Consider the following 21,180-nt stretch of genomic DNA (forward strand, 5'->3'; position numbering starts at 1 on the left):
CAAACAAAACTAAGGCCCACATAAAAACACCTCTCCCTGTTGCCCCATACAGTGGGTTCCCTGCTATTCCCAAAGACCTGGAAAAGGAAGCTATGAACATGTTAGACTGTAGAAACTGAGTTGCCATTAAAAAGAAACATTCTACACCCATCTTTAGAATTAAACTTTTTTATTTTTGCCATAGAAAGCTCTAAGAACTAATATCAAGTATTGATTAATGAAAAGTAGAACATAACCTTAAAAAGTATGTTAAGGAAAGACTGTACAACTATATACATCACAGACTGGGGAAAACCAAGGAATGTTTCACATGGAACATTTCCTAGGCAATAGCTGTAGAAATCAGAATTCAATGTATATAGTTGCCAGCTTCTGCATCCTTTTACAAGCTGCATGCCTTAAACAGAACAAAATAAATAAGCAGTAGATGTTATTTCAATATTTATTTAGTTCACATAGTGGAATGTTACGGTATGAATCCCCAAAGAAACCAGACAGTGAGGATGCAGCTACCATTACAATACTCTGCAGCAGGTCTGTTAATGGTTTTATATGCATAATAAATGACTGTGAGGTTTGCTACCTTAGTCTGTTGAAATTTTTAATTCCTATATAAATGCTTTGTCAGATTCAACCTTTTTATTCCATTACTCCAAAGCCAATTTCTTAATATTTACATAAGTTTTTCATTAAGTTAAACTGGAAGTTAAATGCTTACAAAAACAAACAAAAACACAAAGATAAGTGCAATAGCCAGAAATCTAAATATAAAAGCTCACTCATGGCCCCATAAAAAGTTTTAAAAGAATGGATTTAACGTGTTTCCAAACCAATAAATACCGGAAGTGAAATTAAAAAATGCTTTACATGACCTCTCAACTTTGGATATCAAAAATCACTTCCAAGGAAAACTGAAGACCCTGAGACACATGCAAGCACGAGTCTTCTAGCAAAAATAGTTACAAAGCCCTAATTTTCCAGTTTTCCTCCAAAAAGAGACCTTTACTAGGCACAGTTTAATTTAAGGTTTTAAATATACCAGCAGCAAATAGTGATAGCCATTATGTTTCACTTTGCACACTTTGCAGTGTATGTTTAATTCCAGATCCCCATACGGGCCATTTATCTAAGAGTTGGACCTGATGATCCTTGTGGGTCCCTTCCAACTCAGAATGTTCTGTGATAAAATGTGTCATGTTAATAACAAAAATAACATTGTATTTGTCTCATCACAAAGTTCATGAAGTCCCACCTTAGCACCAGCCAGCTGCAGCCCAACCACCTGCTCTGACACAGGCAGTCCACACTCATGTCACATGAGGATAATGTTTGACTGCAGAAATGCCACCTCAGTTACATCCCACATTTAAAGCATGTCCCAGTGTATTTAAAGGGGTCTGCAATATCATCTGGAAATAATCAGTTGTACCATGTTCTTGGCTGACAAAAGAGAAGTGCTGAGCGTTGCGTGTAACCAGGTAAACAAATCCTCCTCCCACCGTTGCTCACATGGATTTCTGGTATCCTTTTTTTGTAGCTCGAGTTATATTTTAACCATTTACCATTTTAAGTGCCTTTCTGTCTAGAGTACTGTATGTCTAAAACCTATAACTTTGAAAGTCATAGAATCAAGATGCTTCTGTAAAACGTGAAAAAGAAAAGAGAAACCTGTAACTGCAATTTAAGCAGTGAAAGGTTTCAGTAACTAGTACTATGAGCAACAGCCTTTCTCAGTCACCTCTAGAACTTGAGGAGTTTTCATATTACCATTTACAAAAATTCAACAAGTCACTAACTCTGAAATGGTAAACTATGACTCCAGCAAACAGCTGTTTGTTTCTCTCAGATCTACCATTTCCGGATCAAGTTGGACATCTAATTCAACTTCCAAGTGCTTAAACAGACACCAATTGCAAGGTGAATAAAAGGGCAACATAATAAACCCAAACCTAGAAACAGATGACAACTGCAGAGAAATTATACTTTGGGTCATGGTGAATAAAGGGTATTTTTTGATTGTTGGTTTAGTCCTCATCTTCCACAATGTATAAATGAGAGAAAGTGTGGGAGGAAATCCAAACCCTTGTTTCACTTGAAGATCTAGCCAAACAGGCATACAAGATCCTCAGCAGTCTCAGTGCTAAACCAATATAGCACTTACATGACTTAACAGTTTTGAGAAGCTTTAGCTAAAAACAAACAATATTTTTATAATAAATTTTAAAATTACAAACTGAAGCTCTTCTTCTTGAAAAGGAAAAAAGAAGGAACAATACTTTATATCAAACTAACTTCTGGCATTTCTTCCAGCAGTAAGAAAACATAACAATATTCCTCAAGCTTTAAGAAGGTAAAATTATGTCCTTCCTAAGTGTTCTAAGTTTCTTCACTATTGAGCTTTGTGGGTTTTGGTTTTTTTCCCATTGCAAAAAGAGTAAAATGTAATGGTCCAGGACACTGAATGCTCTGCTCACCATACTGACCAAGTGTAAATAAAGTTTGCTCAAGTTAGCCCTAATGAAGTATCTCTTGTTGAAAAGACTTTTTGCATGAAGACGGATGATTCATGTTTATAAAAGCAGAATTAAGATGCTAGCTCAAAAATAAACTACTCCAGTGTAGTAAGGGATCACATATTTTGGCCCCTTGTTCACAAATGCAAATTGTGGGATTTTTTTTTTTAATGGTTCCATGACCAAGAGACTATGATGCAAAAGTCTCACTGTTTTCTTGGTTAACATCTAAACAGAATTCAGCATTAAAGTGCTAACATGAAAGAATGGGTTTACAAGGTAAGTATAGGTACAGGAAATACCTCGATTATTTTAGAAATATTTCTAGCTCTTTAGAAGAAATTGTACATTTTCAAGCTACAAATCGTTGTGTTTTGATCAACTTTAACATACCAGAAAACACTGCCAGCGCCTTAGAAATGTCTTACTCTCTATTCAAGTAAATTTTCTGATGGATTGCTTCCACAAATCACTGCAGTTAATATGGTCCATATAAGAGCTACCATTTAGTGACTTGGTAGAACAAGTTAACTTGTTTTGACTTTAACCTTTGACTTTACAGCAATTTCAACAAACCACTTAACTGCTGGTTAACTGTTTTTTTAACAGCTGCAATGCTCCTGCACCGAATCCTTTTCCCAGCATTTAAAACGTTTCAATAAGATTCTGGTATCACAAACTCAAATTCAGTACTTCCCTCTGAGGGGTTTTGTTTAAAAATCGTTTCGTTTCCCGGTGGAACGAAAATGTCCTCCCAGCTGATCTCTTTGGCTGGAGGGTTGGATGTCGTTCCTTCAGTGCCCTCCTTCCCTGAGCCAACCCGATAGACAATTCCCCCCTCGCTGATCCCCGGGACGCTGCTGGGGCGGTCACTGATGTAGGCATACTGTCTGATCCGCAGGGACCTGCAGGGGTGCAGCCGGTACAGCTTGGTGTCTCCAGAAGGGTCTTGGCTGTGAACTGATCTTATGTGGGAGGCTGTAATTTGGTAGTTGATGAAAGTTTTACCACAGGTCAAGCACTGGTACCTTCGCTCCCCAGTGTGGTGAAGTTCGTGCTTGGTGCGATACTCTGCGAGAGCAAAGACTTTGTCACAGTAGCGACACGGGTACTTCTTCTCCCAGGAGTGAACGTTGAAATGTCTCCGCAGGCTCGTCAGACAGGCGTACGACCTCTTGCACACGATACAAATGTAGTAGACTCTGCCATCCACTATGAGCTCGTAGTGGTCATCATGCTTTACCTTCATGCGCTTCCCCTTTGGAGATTCATCACCAGATGTTTTGGGTGTTTCATCAGGCTTGGCTTCCCCCTCCTCAGAATCGCCCTTCACAGGGATGACTATGTCGTAGGTATCCTCGCCGATGTTTGCATAAACCTTACAGCCTGTGGATAAGCCTCCTATTTCAGTTGCTGTATCTAATGTTATGATCTTCTGCCCATCTGACACATTCTTTGATGCTATACCCGAACTTAACTCCTTGTTGTTTCCAGAAAGGACATCTGAGATTTTTATTTTAAATTCTCCGGGTTTAGCAGATGGCTCTTGTGAACATGTAACAAGTTGTTTTTTCTGTACACCTGATCCTTCAGTGCTCGCTGCCTTGGGAACAGAAGGCTGCTGAACCAAAGAGCTGCTGCTGACCGAACCAGGACTAGACGAGCTAATGATATCAACATCATCTTCAACAACCTCTTCATCATCAACAGCAGTCGCTTCCACTTCAGTTACAGAGCCATTATTGGATGGCTGCTGGTTCTCCTCAACTAAATTAATTGTAGGAGTCACATGTGTTGGATGCAAGGAGCTGGCACCAAGAGATGAGTTAAGGAGAGGCTTGTTTAGCACAATGATATTAGGAGTAAAATGCTGCAGTGTTGCCGAGACGAGTGATTCAGCACCTGATTGTGTTTGGTTTGGGCTTAGCTGACTGGTAGACAAAGTGAGGTTTTGAGCTGCTGTGGTGTTTGTCAAATGGGGAGAGCCACCACTGCCACAGGATTTTTGGTCAGAAGCTCCAGCTGGACTTGAGCATGGCTGGTTCTGGCTTGCAGCATTTTTGTCTTTAGTACATTCTTTTGGAGGAATAATCTCAGAACAAAAAATTACATCATCATCCTCATCATCTGAATCACTCACTGTAATTTTTGTAGTCTCATATTCTATGCCATGTAAGGAGAATGACTGTGTTATAACTGGCATCCCATCTGTTGCCTCTTGACTCTCTGGCCTGATTACAGTTACCTGGGTTTCAGCATCCCTTTGATTTGGATTGGAAGTTGAAGTTTCTGAAGCACCATCTCTGACCTCGCTTGGCACATTTTTGCCTTCGGCTGGAGGTATGCCCAGATCAGCTATGAATTTAACACCCAGCTGCTGCCCAGATTTAATCAGTTCATCAAGTAAATCAGATCGAATGCTGCTTATTTTGGAACTATAAATATAATTAAGAATTTCTGCAAAGATTTCTGCTCTTACAAAGCTCAGTTCAACCACTTGACCAGCCACTGAGAAAAGCTGGTGAAAATATGTGCTTGAAGCCGAAAGGATGTTTCTGTGAGCTCGAAATTTCCTATCCTCCACAATGACTGTAACATCACAAAAAAGTCCATGGCCACGTTGTTCATTCAAAGACTGAAGGAGCACGCTAGAATACTGCGTATCTGTTGCAGAAATAAGTTTTTTTCCCTCCATTCCTGCAAAGGTAAAGTAAAAGGTATCAAGTTAGTAAAAATGCAGATTTACAGCTTTAACTGCGTGACAACATTCATGTATTTACAGTCTATTCCTTCTTTAGAAAAAAACAAATCTGAGATACTGTTCATAAGATTATTTGTTACAGCACATCACGAATTTGTTTCTTATTGTCCTTTCACCTTCTACACAAGGTAAGTGGAATTCTGAATATATCCTCTATTCTTACATGGTGGGGAAGAGAGAAACAATGCTTTATCTTATGCAACAGCAAATAAGGTTAATTATAAAACCAAGAAGATGGAAGATTTGGGTCCCTCAAGCAGCTTTAAACATTTTTAGTAATTTCTTAATAATTGTGAAATATTCCATAAATTGTTATGAGAAAGCCAAATAACATGAGGTTATTTTGGCCAGACAGCAGAATCTGCATGTCTGTATATTACCAGTCAACTGAATTAATGAAAACGCTACGGACAGTGCACTTCCTTCCCCAGAAAAATAAACTTTTTCTAACTCCATGTCATATATTTGCAAGGCTTTGTATTGCAAACCGAGACACTGAAGCAGCACCGTAATAAAACAGATCTGCAAAGTCAAAGTAACCCATCTGTCAGTAGTGCTCATTCAAAGCGCCCCAATAAGCCGCGATAAAACACCACCAAAATACAGCACAGCGAGTCTCGAGCTCTAATTTGACTGGCAGAACTTTATTTCCGCAGGCCGGGCCGGGCCGGATGAGCAGCCGAGGCCGGAGCCCCGCACGCCGCACGCCAGCCCGGGCAGCGCGACCCGCCCGGCTCCCCCCGCGCCCCGGGGGCTCGGCCGTGAGGACGAGCGCTCCGAACGGAGCCCCGCCGGGGCGGCAGCGGTCGGTACGCGGCCGGAGGCCGAGCGGGAGCGCCGGCGCTGACAGCTGCGGGCCCGAGCAGAGGCCTGGCGGCGGCGGGCCCAGGCTGACGGGCGGCCGCTCCGCCGCTCCGTGCCCGGTGAGCCGTGCCGAGCCCCCGGCGGGGCGGGCGAACGGCCGAGCCCCCCGAGCCCCGTTCCCCGCGTTACCTGCGCCGCGCTCCGGCCGCGGCCCCGCCGCCTCCCGCACCGCCGGCCCCCGCCGCGCCGCCGCCGGGGGGCGCTGCCCGCGCTGCCCTCGGCTCTGACCCGAGCGGCCTCGGGAACCTTCGTCCGGGGCGGGGCCGGGCCGCGCTCCCGCCGCTCCCGCCCCCGGCCGGGCCCTCCCCGCGCTCTCCCGCCGCCGGCAGCCCTGAGACCGCCGAGCTCGGCGCTGCGGGGGCCCCGAGCACCGCCCGGGACGCACCGCCCGCCTGGCCAACCCCGCCTGCAGGAGGCCGGTGCGGACGCCGAGCTGCCGAGTGCGCGGGTCCGACCCTGCTGCACCGCAGGCCTCGGGGCGCCTGGGCTCCGCACACGGCCTTGCTGCGGCCTGGGCAATTCCCGCCCGGCTCCCCGCGCTCCGTGTCCCGGGCGGAGGCGGCGGTAAAACCCCGACACCTGCCTTACGGCTGACCGCGTGGACAAGGCCTTGCAGACGCTATTTCCCGCTGGGTCTCATTGCCTTCCCGGGGCAGCTGGCTGCTCTGCCAAGGCTGACGCACCTCCGCGCAGCACCGAGGGGAGCTGAGACCCAACCTGAGCACCCCTGCTCGGGCTGCAGGAGCATTTATGGGAGTGCTTTGCACCTCAGCGGCACGTGTTCGACTCTGCCTGCAGCTGCACGGACATGCACGGCTTTGGCACAAAGTACCTTGACAAAACGCGACTCTCGGTACATTCGACATGTGGCCATCAAAGCGACATCCACAATGCGGCCTCTTGGAAACTGCCGCTGTTCAGGAATGCTCAAAGAACACCAAGATCATAAAAGATATTTTTCATCTTCAGTTACTGCTCTGTTCCTTTTTTTCTTTTTTCCCTATGCATTCTGTGGACTTGAACCGCAAGGGTTCCTGTTTTTTCTTAAGATTCAAAAACTTTGACAAGAACAAATGTCAAGTTAAACCACAAACATGAAGAGGCCACAGTCACTGGCAGAAATTACTGCAGTCCTTCACTCCAAAATCAGCAATGAAATGGTCCTGCCCAGGTTTAAGAGCTCTTCTAGGAAGAAAATCGCCTTCCAGGCTCCCTGTATTTGTATAGTTTGTAGCAACAGTGCCTTTTTGAAGTGAGCCTTCAGATGTTAAATGTTACAAACGCAGTTTCTGTTTACTTGTAGGTTTTCCCAGAGAGTCAATTGAAGGTGAATAAATAATAGAAAACACTCATGAGGGAAAAGGTAGGCTTTCCTTCCTCATATACGACCCTTCTTTTCTCCTTTGATACACGTTGTTAGTATTTTTACACAGGAGGCTATATTAAATGAAAATAATACTATAATTCTTTTAATATTTAATGAAGTGGTTTTTTTTCTCCTCCAGAAATATGTGATGGCCCAAATTAAACCATTTCTGGCCTTTCATCCTCTAACTTTAAGGACTTTTCTTCTCCTCGCTGCCTCTTCCAATACTAAATAATGAACAGGAAAATGTACAGCTACAGAGGAGCACTGATTTGGAAGGATCCCTGCTCCTGAGGCATCACCAGATCTCAAAAATCAGGTTTGAACCACTTAGGCACAGAAATGCTGGCTGATTTAAAAGCTGCTGGGAGAGCTGCACCATCTCCTCGACTTTTACCTTTTTTGCAGCAGCTCTTCTCTATGGCAACTCCTCCTGTCAGATATAAAATCTGAACACCACTGTCACATTGTCACAGTCAGGACAGAGCTAATGCTCTCCCCAGCTTAACCAATTTGACTCAAGCTGCCACCATCCTCCTGCACCTGAAAGCTGAATTACAATGTGCATGGTTTTTGTCTGGTATGCATCTCCTGCATTTGGGGGTTGTTTTTCCCACTTTTATTCTTAGATAAGCCTAGAAAGTGTTTGGTGATTCAAGTCACATAAAAACTTACAACATGAATAACAATATAGAAGAGCCATTTTATCTGAGATATTGAGAAGAATCATCTAGAATATAGAACTAAATGTGGTATTCTTGGAACTGAAAAACTACATAAGAGACACAACAGCAACTTTATTTTATAGAAGTGATCAAAAAAATTCTGGTATGGAGGCTTTGAAAATATGAAGTACAAATTTAAAGAATGTGCAGGCTTTTGTGAGAAGAAAAATGCATGCAATTCAGTGATGAGTTTTTCAATTAAGCAATTTGAGGAGCTCTTTTGTTTTAAAAAAAATCGATTTGTGAGAATAGAAAATTCTTTTAAAGATCGGACAAATCTGAGAGACAAAGTAACATTCTTCATCATGAAAACATATATTTTACATTAAAATAAATTAAATTTTATAAAAAGAACAGTTAGGGGTTTTCAATAAAATTGAAATTCAACAGTTATCCTACCTAAGACTATCTTTAAGGACAGAAATATTATTCTACTGTAGGAATTTCAAATAAAACATCAACGCTTCTGAAAGGCTCTAAAATACTAATTTCTGCCATTTGTGCTTTGAAGAATTCTCTGAGAGTATTTTTCCTGACAAACCCATTATATAAAGCCTCATATAAGCGAATTAATAGTGCAGTTATCCTTTTTATTGACATTAGTAGATGCTATAGATGCTGTTATATACTGCATGGGCATTACATAACTTGTGTACAAAAGCACTTCAAGTCACCTTATGCTATTAGATAACACAGGTGCAGCGTGCTCCTGAGGCAGATGTTTTAGTCATCATTTAGTCAGCTCTATTCGCCAAAATAACCACAGCGCCCCAAGCAGAGAGAAACGGGGCTGTCCTCACACAGACACGGGAAATAGTAACACCACACACATGGCCAATCTCTGGTAAACCTTTTCCCTCCCTGTACTGCACGTGGTTACTTGCACGCCAAAAATATATTATTTAAATGGGCTGCCTCCATCTTACAGATTTTTTAATGCTGCTTATGGCGGTTTTGGGAGCTGAAATACGGTTTGATTTGTGAAAAACAGACTGACATACCCTGACATTACTTCTAGACAGCATAAACCAGCATGGGCTTCCCAGGGTGGAGCAGCTGTCCAAAATGCCCCGTTTATACAGAGCTGGCCGGACCCAGCAATGTTACACTGCACTCCCCAGAGCTGAGCAGAAACTCGGGGTTTTTTAAGAAAGCTCTGTAGAAACTTGGTCAGACCAGAGGGGGAAGGACACCCACAGAAGGGGGAGAGTGGGTGTCTTACCTGAATTCAGAATTTGTATCATCTTCTTAGATAAAGGTTAAGGTTGGAAAAGACTTTTAAGAGCAACTCCAACCGTGAACCCAGCACCACCACCACGTTCGCCATTAAACCATGTCCTTAAATGCCATCTCCACACGCTTTCTGAACACTTCCAGGGATGCTGACTCCACCACTTCCCTGGGCAGCCTGTTCCAGTGCCTGATCGACCTTTCCATGAAAAGATTTTCCTCATACCCAACCTAAACTTCTCCTGACGCAACTCGCAGCCATTTCCTCCCGTGCTGTCAGTTTAGCGCTGACACGCTGCCCCGGAGCGGCGGCCGGCGCCGTGTCAGGCCGCACCGGGAGCTGCCGGCCGGCCGACACTCGGAACGGGCCTCGCCCGGCCGGGCCGTGTCAGCCGGCGCCGGGCCCGGCCAGGGAAGGGGGAGCCCCGCCGGGGCAGGGTGAGCTGTCCGCGGGGCAGTGCTGCTCCCGGGCCGCCCTGGACAGCTCCCGGGGCCGCGGCCCCGCGCCGGTGCCCGCCGAGCGGGGCGGAGCCGGACCCGCGCCGCCACCGCCCCCCGCCCGCGGCTCGCCGCCCGCCGCCGCCTCACCTTCCGCCGCCGCCGTGCGCGCCTCCATCGCTGCCGGGCGGCCGCCGCGGGGCACAAAGGGAGCCGCCGCCGCCGCGACCGCCGCCGCGTTGCCGCCCGGGCGGGTGGGGCGGTGACCCCGCGGGTGAGGCCGCCCCGCTCCCGCCCCGCTCCCGCCCCGTTCCTGCCCGGCCGGGAGGGCGCCGGAAGCCGCCGGAAGCGGTTCTACCGCCGCGCCGCCGCCATGGCGCCCGCGTCCCGCTCCCGCTCCCCGCCCGCCGCCAGCCCCGAGCGCCGCGGCCGCCGGTCGAGGTCCCGGTCCCGGTCCCGCGAGCGCAATGGCCCGAGGCGTCCGAGCCACCGGCGGAGCCGCAGCCGGTCTCGGTCTCGCAGCCCCGGCGCGCCGCGCTCCGCCGCGCACCACGGGCACCACCACCACGGCAAGGGCTGGCCCGAGTACTACGAGAAGGAGAAGGAGGAGATCCTGCGGCAGAGGTGAGCGCCGGCCCGGGGTCGGGCCTGTCCTGCCGGTCCTCGCTCCGCGCGGGGAGACGGCTGGGCCCTTCTGCCCGGCCCCGGTTCTGCCCGGCCCGGTTCTGCCCGGCCTGGTTCTGCGCGGCCTGGTTCTGCCCGGCCCGGTTCTGCACGGCCCCTTCACGGGCTCTCGGTGAAGTCCCCGCGGGCTGGGCCGCCCGGGGCCAACGAGACGGGCCGGGGCTCGGCTGGAAGGGCGTTAACACCCGCTACCGCCCATCCTCTGCAGTGTGCGGAGCTCTGCGGCCAGCCTCCCGGCCCGACAGCTTGCTCCTTGCTCCTGGTTGTTTCTTTTCCTTACTGTAGCTGTTTTAGGCGATTAGAAACAGTAACCTGTAGGACTTAAAATGTTTGTGCGCTGGATGTTGCAAACTATGCTTCAGTGATGGTGTTTTCCTTTACAGGAGGCTCAATGAGAGAGAGAGAATTGGAGAACTGGGGGCACCTGAAGTCTGGGGGCTTTCACCAAAAGTCCCTGACCCCGAGTAAGGCGTATTCTTATTTCTTCATATTTTGTATGATATTGATTATGTGGCAGTTTCATTTACAAAAATGCTTTATCCCTGTCCTAGTCGAGGTGCCACAATAGTTACTGTATCAGTTGTTTTCTGAATCAACGTAATGAGATTACTACTTTTTTTCCACCAAATAATTCCAACATACCAATGGTGCAATGTGTGATTTATTGTCGCTGAGGTGACTTTTGCATTGTGGTTTTGACAGCAGGTACAAATTAGCTCTTTAATATTTTACCGCATTGCAAGGATTGACTCAAAATCTGCAAACGTGTTTGGTCATATGTGTACCTTTGATCTGGAATACAACAAAATAGATTTTAAATAGCAAACTGTTTTTCTTCAGTTCCGATGAGCACACACCGGTAGAAGATGAAGAGGCAAAATCTAAGAGCAGCTCTTCGGATTCCAGCTCAGAAGGTATTTTGTTTGGCTTTCACAACTTTTTTGAAAATGGGAAGCTACTGTAGTGTAGAATCTGCTGCTGCTGCTTGCAGGAGGTTCCCTGGCTGAGATGGGTGGAAGTGAGTGGGGTGGCAGTGCTCTCTCAAAGGAGAGCATTGCTTTGGGAAGATCAGGGAACACACATGGAGCTAGATGATCTTTGTTTTCTAATGTTATCTTTAAAAATATTCCAGAGGAAAAGAAGAAAAAGAAGAAGAAAAGGAAAAAGAAAAAACGTAAAGCATCCAAAAGAAAGCGCAGGAAACATTCTGAGGACAGTGACAGTGACTCGGAGTCTGAGCAGAACTCCAGTGGTAAGACAAGAGAGTTTCGGCTCGCAGTCTGACCTCAGGAAATGGGATTTCTGAATTTAGCATCCATTGGGCCTCTCATGTCAGAGATCTGTTTGATATGTTCTCATATTGACCAATACTGCAGGGAGCTTTCTGCTAATGCTTCCCCAGTATACACAAGTCCCATCTATGTGTGTACTATGGCATTCTGATGGAGGCACTTAGTGATGGGGTTAGGCTAGTGGTTATGGTAATGGTTAGGGTAGTAGTTATGTTAATTGGTAGGGGCAGTGGTTAGCATAGTTATTAGTGTTAGGGTTAGGGTTGGGGTTCAGAGAGTCAAAGAGCCTACAGCTCCAGGAACACTGGGGCTGGAAAAGGCATGCCAAGTTATTCACAGTGCAGTAAACTACATAGTTACAGCTAATCATCTCTTTTTGCTAATAGATATACTTTGTTTTTTCAGATGAAGATAAAAAGAAAAACAAGAAGAGGAAAAAGAAGAGCAGAAAGTAAGTGTCGAAGTTGCTGTGTATCATTCTGGCTGCTGTTGGCTGGAGGGAAGCTTAATTTTCTTTGCAAGCCCTGAGGGAGCCTGAGGACCTTGGGTAATTTGCAAGAGCTAGCAAATAAAATTAATTTGATGGATTTTCTTTAAATCTACACAGTTGTGCAGCACAAATAACTCCCTGCAAGTGCAGAGCCACTTTCTCACACTGTGAAAGTCATAACAGAACATATATGTTTGTCTTGGCTTTGCTGTAAAGTGTTTTGTATGAAAACTAGCAGACAGCCAGTCTTCCTACAGGCAGAAGTTGCATTGAGAAACTAATTATTTGAGTATTATTCCAAGCACCTTCTTTCAACTTCAGTTTTGATAAATAGCATGTCTGTCTGGCTTTTTCACAGGAAGAAGTATAAGAAAAAGAGAACTAAGAAGAGCAGGAAGGAATCCAGTGATTCAAGTAGCGAAGATTCCGATGATGAAACACTTCAAGGGGATGATCTCTGGATTGAGAGGTCAAGTAGGTTCACCTGACTTTAAACTTGGATGGAAACTTCTTGATGTCCTTTTTGTGAATTCTTTGTTAGCTGTTGCTGACCTGTGTAACACTTCTGATAACAAAGAACAGTGGGCACAAGATTAATTGTCCTCATTATTTGATTGTTGCAGAAAATACTGAAGCTGATAGTTTGATTGGACCAGAGGCTCCCAAAACTCATGCATCTCAGGATGACAGGCCTTTGAAGTGAGTAGCCAGCTCTGATGGTACTTTGATCAAATGAAGCAAATCAAGTGTGAAAGTTACTCTTCAAAAGGGCTGTTACAACAACGAGGCATGCAAAGGGAGAAATGCTGTGCCAGAAAATCACAGACAGAAGTGCTAGTGGTACTAGCCTTTCCCCTGGCCTGAATTTGGGTGGAAAAGTCTGGTTTATTCTTTTTAGCCTTGATTCTTAGAAAATCAGTCATAAGTGCCTTTATTCTAATGCTCTGCAGTACTGGGACTTTGTAGTGTCATCAGAATGAACTCAGCTGGTAATTTAAGATTACCAGATTGTTAAAATCTAAGATTGTTATGTCTAGTGTTGCCATAAGGAAGAAACAGGTCAATATGTGGGAAAGAATGAAGAAGTGTTTAAAAATGCAGCTGTATGTAGTAGTGAATATGGAAGTTGGATGTTTAGCTCAGGCTCTCTTTATCTGGAACTGACTGAAATCACCACTTTTGGTTTTTTAGCTACGGACATGCCCTCCTGCCTGGTGAGGGTGCAGCCATGGCAGAGTATGTAAAAGCAGGGAAACGCATTCCCCGGAGAGGTGAAATCGGCCTGACCAGTGAAGAGATCGCATCGTTTGAGAGCTCTGGTTATGTCATGAGTGGCAGCAGGTATGGTTTTGATGATGGCAATGGTTCAGTGGAATTTTCTTTCTCTGCTGGCTGAGTGGCAGACTGCTTCCACTCTACTTGAAAGCACGTAGGAGAAGGTGCTCTGTGTGCTTGCAGTAATCTACACTAAACTCCCCATTGCTAGAGATGGATAGTGAGTTTTTCAAGAACTCTTTCTGCTCAAGAGCAAAAGTTCTTTCCAGGCAATACCCTTCCAATCATCTTTATTTCAAATGAAGAGGTGGTTGTGTCAGGTGGCTCAAAGGTGGTCTGTTTGGACAGCCCTGGGGATGTGCTGGCTCTTCAGTAGGAGACAAATCAATTGGTGAGAGGTTTGGCTGCACTTTTTTCTCTGTGACCAACAGCAATCTCACTTAAATTTTGCTGAGCCAGCAGCTGACACTCTGGGGTGGGAGAGGCTTCTAGCTGAATGCCTGAGAGCAGACACCTCTAGAAGTCATTTCCTTGCTCTGTCACACTCCTTCCTGGGAAGATAAGTGTGCAGTTTGGATTATCTAGTGTAGGTATCCATTTTGCTAGATGGCAGGGTCAGCACGAAAGACACAGATACCAACTCTAAAGAGTTGGTAATAAGTGTAATTTGCTACAAGGCAAAACTACAAAGAATTACCAAGTAAAAGCTAAGTAATACACCTCATCATTACTGCAAAAGACTGCCTGAAGTGATTAAGAAAGATACATCACCAATTACCCTAATACTTTACCATCATGCACATCAGCTGGGAAGCTCTTGTCACAGCAAAGGATAGGAGAACCATTCCTGGGAATTCCTATGTGATGTGTCCATCCTTAGGGGAGGCCTCCATCTTTGCTGTGAGAAGGCCCAGCTTTTAGACTAAGCAGTAGTCTAAAAGTAGAATAAGCAAGCTTACACAACTTCCAGTGCAGGAACATCTGGTTTCATCCTCCTTTTGGGTTCCACCCAAAGCCTGGCCAGAGCTTGAGGAAGAACCAAGGGAGTTGGCTTTGATCATGTACCTCCAAACAAGGCCAGATGTCTTGAGTTCACGGCCTTGTGCAGCTTCTAAATGCAGAAAGATAAATATATTCTTATCACACTACATATTTCACTAATGATCATGCATATTTCCTTAATGAACAGATACAAATATAACATTTTTTGGAAGGTTCATCTAGAGGTCAGACTTTGGCTCAGGGCCTGTTGTTCAGGCTTTAGTAGTTCAGCATCTTTATTTAAACTCCCTGAACACATTGAGGCCAGTTTGAGGGTGAAAGCTGTGACAGGGCACTGACATACCCTGTGTGTTACTCTGCAGACATCGCCGCATGGAAGCTGTGCGTCTGCGTAAAGAGAACCAGATCTACAGCGCCGATGAAAAGAGAGCTCTGGCATCCTTCAACCAGGAGGAGAGGAGGAAACGAGAGAATAAGATCCTTGCAAGCTTTCGAGAGATGGTCTACAGAAAGACGAAAGGCAAAGAGGAAAAATAATGCTTTATTTGAGCTGTACACCATAGGCTGCACCACGCGGCACCTAACCCTGTCTAGTTGTGATTTGAAAAAAGCTGCAGCTGCTGCAGCACTTTTTGCCCAACAGGGCCAAGCCTCAGGAGTGGATTACTTGTGTCAAGGAAACAGAATTATTTTCATCAGATTTTCTTGGATGGTTTGTTTATCATCTACGAGGAATCCCTGTAAAGAGAAAGGCTACAAGGCGGGGAAGGCAGGAACAGGCCGGGAAGATTAGAGGTGTCAATGTTCTGCATTGGCTTTAATCAGACAAGGAGGATCCCATTGGGAATGCTTTGTTACCTAATGCCAATATGTGTGATTTTTTATTCCATTTATATTGATTAATCGTAGGATCATTTAGCTTGGAAAAGACCTTTAACAAGCTACTAGTACCAGTAGCAAAAATGAAGGAACTCCTGAGTTTGTGTTTTAAGATCTAGGACTGTCCACTTTGTTATTTTTTCTCAAGTCTTTTAGATTTAGGTCTTTTCTCAAACCTTTGGTTTATGGTTCAAACCAGACTTGTAAATATTTTGTAAATGAGTTTGTAATTTAATACAGATGGGCTTTAGTTACTTTAGAGCAAGCAGATTGCAACTGGGGTGTAAAGTAACAGTAACAGGAGGATCTGATCTTCAATCCACTGAAAAACGTGGTGAAGTACTAAGTTGCTTGCTTCTTTTTCTCCTATGTTATACATAGGCATCAGAGCAGTGGGGTGCAGTGATTGGAACCCCTGGATGTACACAGGTGGTAACAAGGATGCATCTTTCAATTTATTTGAAATGTTTCTGTTTATGAAAGTGTTGTAGATTAAACCCTTATTTTAACCCCTGTAGTATTTTCATTTGGTCTGTTTCAGCAGTATTACATGGTTTGCTTTCAACTCTGTGGTTGGAGGTCTTGCTCAGTGCTTATGTGGTGGTTATCTTTGATTCAACTGCGTATTTCCAAACATATTCCCCTGGAACTTCTTTTTCTCTAATGTTTTTGAAAATTATAAAAAAATGGTTTTGAGAGACGGGTTGTTTCTTTTTTGTTCCCTTTTTTTTTTTTCCTAAGTTTAGCAGCAGAGATGTCGTGTATATTTGTATTAATAAAAGTCCTAAAATCCTATAATCTTTTCCCTGGAGTTCCACAGACCTGGCATTTGCAAACAGCAAATCCTGCTCTCTGCCTCTTCCCATTTACACTCTGAAACCTGTTTCCATCCTGCTGTCCCCACCCATACCTGCCAATGACTGTCACACACAGCCAGCTGCCATGTCAGGGCATAGCTGATTTTGCACAGGTTCAAAGTTTTTTATGTATCCACAAAGTAGAAACACTGCTAAGGAAGAGCCTTTCTTTCTTCATCATGTTTATTTGGTTCTCCACGACAGAGTATTGATGATGGTGTATTGGAGTTGCTCATTGGGAAGCGAGTCTTTCTAGGCATGCTATTTTATTTTCAATTATGTCCTTAAGCCACTTTTCTCTAAACTGACACTGTTCTGGCCTGGAGAATGGAATAAAAAGAAGGTAAATTGTAAGCATAATATTGAATACAAGTTTGGCCAGCTGAGAGCTGGCTTTTATTCACCACATAAGGCTATCTGCTGCAATAATGACCCCACCTAGACCTGTGTAAAGCAGGACAAATTCTTTCTGGAGAAGGCAGATGCTCACAGGGTGGGTATTCATGCTTTTGGAGGTGTGAAGCCAGTGATAAGCAAGGTCATTTCATCTAACAACATTTTGAAAACTTTCACTTCTTTGCTGTTACTGCAAACTTACATGGAGCTCCCTGTTTGGTTTTGGAATAGAACAGGAGAATAATAACATTTACCTCCTAATCAGTCTGCTGGACTCCAGTCTGTAGAAAACCTCCACAGGTGCAGTCTGCAAGAGAGCAGAGACAGGGCAGAGGCCATGTACAGCCCCTCAAAAAGCAGAGATTGTAATTAGGTGAGAGTTACTATCTACTTCAAAAATAACCTGGAGATTTGGTTGGGGCGGGGGGCAAGATGTTGCTCAGGGACTGGCTGGGCATTGGTTGGTGAGTGGTGAGTAATTGTTTTCATTTGCCTCACTTGTCTTTCATAGGGTTTTCTTCTCTCTCCGTTTTGGGAGTTTTTTTACATTTTTTTACTGCTATTCCTTTTTTTTTTTTTTTTTAATATTATAAAACTTTTTTTTACACTTTCAATTCTCTCCCCCATCCCATAGTAGTGTAGAAGGTGAGTGAGCAGCTCTGTGATGCTTAGTTGCCAGCTGGGGTTAAACCACAGATTGTTACTTGGGGATCCATAGCTGCTAAGTAGAAACACTAAGAATGACTAAGCCTGGAGGTAAGAAGTCTACTCAGTGCAATTTATTTCATTTTTTCTTTTGAGTTGAAAGTTTACTGTACAGGTGCAAACTTCAGGCTGATCAGGAAAGGGATTCTGAGACAGTTTGAAGAGCAGAGTGTCAGTCCCTGTCTACTGACCTCTCATTCCATAGCTCACCTCTACCCAGCCCTTTTTACTTGATACCCAGAGCAATTATTGTTGCTTGGAAGGGGAAGATGGTAAGAGCAGGAAGGCAGATGTAGGATCCTACCATATTCTGTTTATCAAGTTCTGTCAGTGATTTGGAAACTAACCCAGCCTCCTGCTCTGTGCCCTGCTCCTCTTGCCAGCCTATTTCATGTTTCTATTAGGCCACGTCTATATCCTGCCATTGCTCTGGCAATGTCCAGGCCTTGTCAGCATTTTGGCTCTTTGCTGGTCTCTCCACTGTTCTGGCATTTCCCTACCTCAGGAATGCCACTGTACTCTTGTCCCTTAAAGGACCATTCTTCCACACCGTTTCTGAGTACTTACGTCAGGTTTGAATTTGGAGATCACTATAACAAAGTAGACACTTGCTGTTGCTCGTGGGATGGGTTTCCTGCGTGTTGGGATGCCCCAGCAAGCTCTGTAATGGTACTGCTTGCTGTCCTTCAGTTCTTCTTCCTCGATAAATTCTGAGTGGTGAAGCCAGCTTTCATGAATGTCCCATGTCTGTTGAATAAATGCATCACACTAAGACTCCCTCTAGTAGAGCTGATTTGAGAATGCTGCTAAAAGGGAACAGGTGCTCTCCCTTAATGTTTCATACTTCTTAACAGTGAGGTGTGGCCTTCCTGAGTGGATGGAATTGTGACTCACAGAAATCAGTTCTTCAATCTGCTCTCGTCCTGTCTCCACTGTGAAGTTCTTGGCTGTGGTCCACTCGATATTTCTGATGACACGCTTGGTTTCTAAAACAGATAAAATGCTGACAAATCCTCCTGGAAACACCCCAACACATTCTAGCAGAGCAAACACAATACCTTTCTCTTTTTCCTTGGCCTCCGCAAGACATTCCTCTGTACTACTTGTCATGTTTTTGGGGTGATGTGACCTTTTTCCTCACCGGCAGCTTTTCCCTCTTCCTTGTCCGTCGGCTTCACCTTTAGAGAGATAAACCCATAAACACGGAGGGTCTGAGAGCTGCAGGCCCCGTGTGAGGAGCGTGGGGAGCAGCGGCAGTCCCTGACTGACCGCGGGGTACCTCGGCCCTGCTCACCCCGCCGGGGCTCCCGGGGCGGCTGCTGCTCCTCCGCTGGTCCCACGGGTCCCGAGGCGCGGCGGAGGCCGTCCGGGGCAGTCCGGTCGCAGGGGGTGTCCGGCCCCGGGGCGATGTGTCCAGGCCCGGCGCTGTCCCCGCCGCTGTCCGGGCCCCGCGGTCACCATGGCGATGCCGCGCCGCTCCCGGCGTTCCCTCGCCTTTCCCTGCCCAGCCCCGCCGAAAGGCCGCCCCGGCCACTGGGGAAAACGCTACGAGCAGGAAAACAGCTGTGGGAATCCAGGCAGATTCTCTGCTTGTCATGTTGTTGCCATTCCGGACAATTCGGGAGCTAAAGCAACTCAGTCAGTGCTCTGGAGACTGCCCAGGCCGCTGCACTGAGGTGCTGCAGGCTCTGAACACCAGCGCTTGCAACACACAGCCCTTCGGAGGGAAAGGACAGGTACTGCACGAGAGAAGCCAGAAATGCTTCAGCAGATCACAGGGTACTAAATTCCCAGCAGCTGCTCTTCCAGGATGAGAAGAAGCCTTGGGGCAGGGGGTAGGAGCTGCTCCAGGTGCCGGAGCAGAGGTTCCCCTGCAGCCCCAAGACCATGGTGAGGCAGCTGTGCCCCTGCAGGTTCACCATGGAGCAGAGATCCACCTGCAGCAGGAAAGACCCAACGCTGGAGCAGGTGGATGTACCCAAAGGAGGCTGTGACCCTGTGGGAAGCTCATGCTGGAACAGGCTCCTTGCAGGACCTGTGCACCTATGGAGAGAGGAGCCCACCCTGGAGCAGGTTTGCTGGCAGGACCTGTGACCCTGCTGGAGCAGCCTGTGAGTGGGTTCATGCAGAACTGCAGCCATGGCAAGGACTCACTTTGTAAAAAGTTAGTGAAGGAGTTTCCCGTGAGAAGGACCCCATGGTGGAGCAGGGGAAGAGTGTGAGGAGTCCTCCCCTAAGGAGGAAGTAGCAGCAGAGGTGTGTAATGACATTTACCACAGTCCCCATTCCACATCACCCTGTGCAGCTCAGCAGGGAGGAAGTAGAGAAAATCAAGAGTGAAGCTGAACCCAGGAAGAAGGGAAGAGTGGGGGCAAGGTGTTTCATGACTTGTTTTTATTTCTCACTACCCTGCTCTTATTTGTCAATACATTAAATGAATTTCTCCAAGTCAAATCTTGTTTGCCTGTGACAGGAATTCATGAATGATCTCTCCCTGTCCTTGTGTCAACTCATGACCCTTTCAATGTATTTTCTCTCCCCTGTCCAGCTGAGGAGGGGAGTCACAGAGTGGCTTTGGTGGACGCTTCATGTCCAGCAAGGGTCACCCCACCACAGCAACACAGATACAAGGACTGAACACATGTACAGCTTTATTTAAGAGTTAAGTCATTTTCTATATATACATGGACTTTTCAAAGCGTTGCCATCTTAGTCTATGTTCTCCAGACCCTGAAAAAGAAAAAATAACAGCTATGTTTGTGTCATTCTTGCCACTAATGTGCAACAGGGCACACCTGAAAATGCAGGTATTCAAACTATATTTAATTACCCAAGTCTTAATTAGAACAAAATTAAAGTGCCCATCCCCAGGGGCAGGCCAGCTGCAGGCACCGAACAAGATCTCACAGCCCCAGGAGCGATCAGCGCCCACCTCAGTGGCCACGGGAGCCCCATCCCAGAGCCGGGGATGGGAGAACAGCGCCTGGGTCCCGCTCCCCAGCGGGACCTGCCCAGCGCCCCCAGAACCTGCCTTGGGCACGTAGTGCTTGTTGATACCCGACAGCCGCCGGTCCCTTTCCAGCAGGGTCCACTCGTAGGGATAGCGGGCGACTCTCTTCTCCTGCGGGCACAGCGCTGCCTGTTAGGGCCTCGGGCAGGGGCTCCCAGGGGAAGGGGAGCCCCGGGAGGGAAGGGACCCCGGAAGGACGCAAGGGACCGGGGATGAGGGCGGCCCCGGCGGGGAAGCGGAGCCTCAGGGTCCCGGATCCCGCAGGGCCACCCCGCCCCGCGCTGACCTTGCCGCCATGGCACAGGCGGTGCATGAAGACGGTGGCGAGGCCAGGGACGCTGAGGCAGGCGCCCATGATGGCCATGCCGGGCAGGATCTCGTACCACATCCCGCCGGTACCGGTGCTGCTCTCGGTGCCGCTGCCGCTGCTCCGAGCGCCGGGGCACTCCCGGCCTGCCCCGCGCCCTTCCCGGCCTGCCCCGCGCCCCTCACAGCCTAGCGGGCCCAAGCGGGCTGCGGGAGGGACAGCGCTGCCGGAGAACAGTCTCCCGGCAAGGAACAAGGCTGTGCCCGCGTCCCCGTCCGCCCGATACCGGTGCCGGTGCCCGCGTCCCCGTCCGCCCGATACCGGTCCCGGTGCCGGTGCTCGCGTCCCCGTCGCTGACCCCACCGGGATAAGCCGTGTCGGGCGCG

The 21,180-nt window shown here is 47.0% G+C and overlaps 4 protein-coding genes across 5 annotated transcripts; 1 reads left to right on the forward strand and 3 right to left on the reverse strand.

Annotated features, from left to right (window-relative positions):
• Window positions 1–152: 152 nt before the first annotated feature.
• ZBTB33 (zinc finger and BTB domain containing 33) lies at window positions 153–10,184 on the reverse strand. Of its 2 annotated transcripts, none has more exons than XM_085060451.1 (2): window positions 10,048–10,184; window positions 153–5,210 (listed from the first exon to the last, which is right to left on the reverse strand). In XM_085060451.1, exons 1-2 carry the CDS (start codon window positions 10,073–10,075, stop codon window positions 3,169–3,171), a joined length of 2,070 nt encoding a protein of 689 aa, XP_084916577.1. In that variant the 5' UTR covers window positions 10,076–10,184; the 3' UTR covers window positions 153–3,168. The 2 variants fall into 2 exon arrangements, with proteins under 2 accessions (XP_084916577.1, XP_084916578.1); XM_085060452.1 differs by lacking the exon at window positions 10,048–10,184 and adding an exon at window positions 6,268–6,373.
• A 36-nt stretch (window positions 10,185–10,220) lies between these two features.
• On the forward strand, window positions 10,221–16,212 carry NKAP (NFKB activating protein). The gene is made up of 9 exons (XM_085060460.1): window positions 10,221–10,521; window positions 10,965–11,045; window positions 11,422–11,495; window positions 11,714–11,833; window positions 12,279–12,324; window positions 12,722–12,837; window positions 12,987–13,062; window positions 13,555–13,704; window positions 15,003–16,212. Exons 1-9 carry the CDS (start codon window positions 10,271–10,273, stop codon window positions 15,175–15,177), a joined length of 1,089 nt encoding a protein of 362 aa, XP_084916586.1. The 5' UTR covers window positions 10,221–10,270; the 3' UTR covers window positions 15,178–16,212.
• Window positions 16,213–16,541: 329 nt separating this feature from the next.
• AKAP14 (A-kinase anchoring protein 14) lies at window positions 16,542–18,921 on the reverse strand. The gene is made up of 6 exons (XM_085060461.1): window positions 18,757–18,921; window positions 18,536–18,655; window positions 18,372–18,463; window positions 18,045–18,224; window positions 17,027–17,079; window positions 16,542–16,696 (listed from the first exon to the last, which is right to left on the reverse strand). Exons 2-6 carry the CDS (start codon window positions 18,585–18,587, stop codon window positions 16,609–16,611), a joined length of 465 nt encoding a protein of 154 aa, XP_084916587.1. The 5' UTR covers window positions 18,588–18,655; window positions 18,757–18,921; the 3' UTR covers window positions 16,542–16,608.
• Window positions 18,922–20,111: 1,190 nt separating this feature from the next.
• NDUFA1 (NADH:ubiquinone oxidoreductase subunit A1) lies at window positions 20,112–21,131 on the reverse strand. Its single transcript, XM_085060474.1, has 3 exons — window positions 20,774–21,131; window positions 20,509–20,598; window positions 20,112–20,207 (listed from the first exon to the last, which is right to left on the reverse strand). Exons 1-3 carry the CDS (start codon window positions 20,873–20,875, stop codon window positions 20,187–20,189), a joined length of 213 nt encoding a protein of 70 aa, XP_084916600.1. The 5' UTR covers window positions 20,876–21,131; the 3' UTR covers window positions 20,112–20,186.
• Between the last annotated feature and the right edge of the window lie 49 nt (window positions 21,132–21,180).

This window comes from Lichenostomus cassidix, chromosome 4A (assembly GCF_008360975.1).
Source record: "Lichenostomus cassidix isolate B80296 chromosome 4A, HeHo_3.0, whole genome shotgun sequence".
NCBI lineage: Eukaryota > Metazoa > Chordata > Aves > Passeriformes > Meliphagidae > Lichenostomus > Lichenostomus cassidix.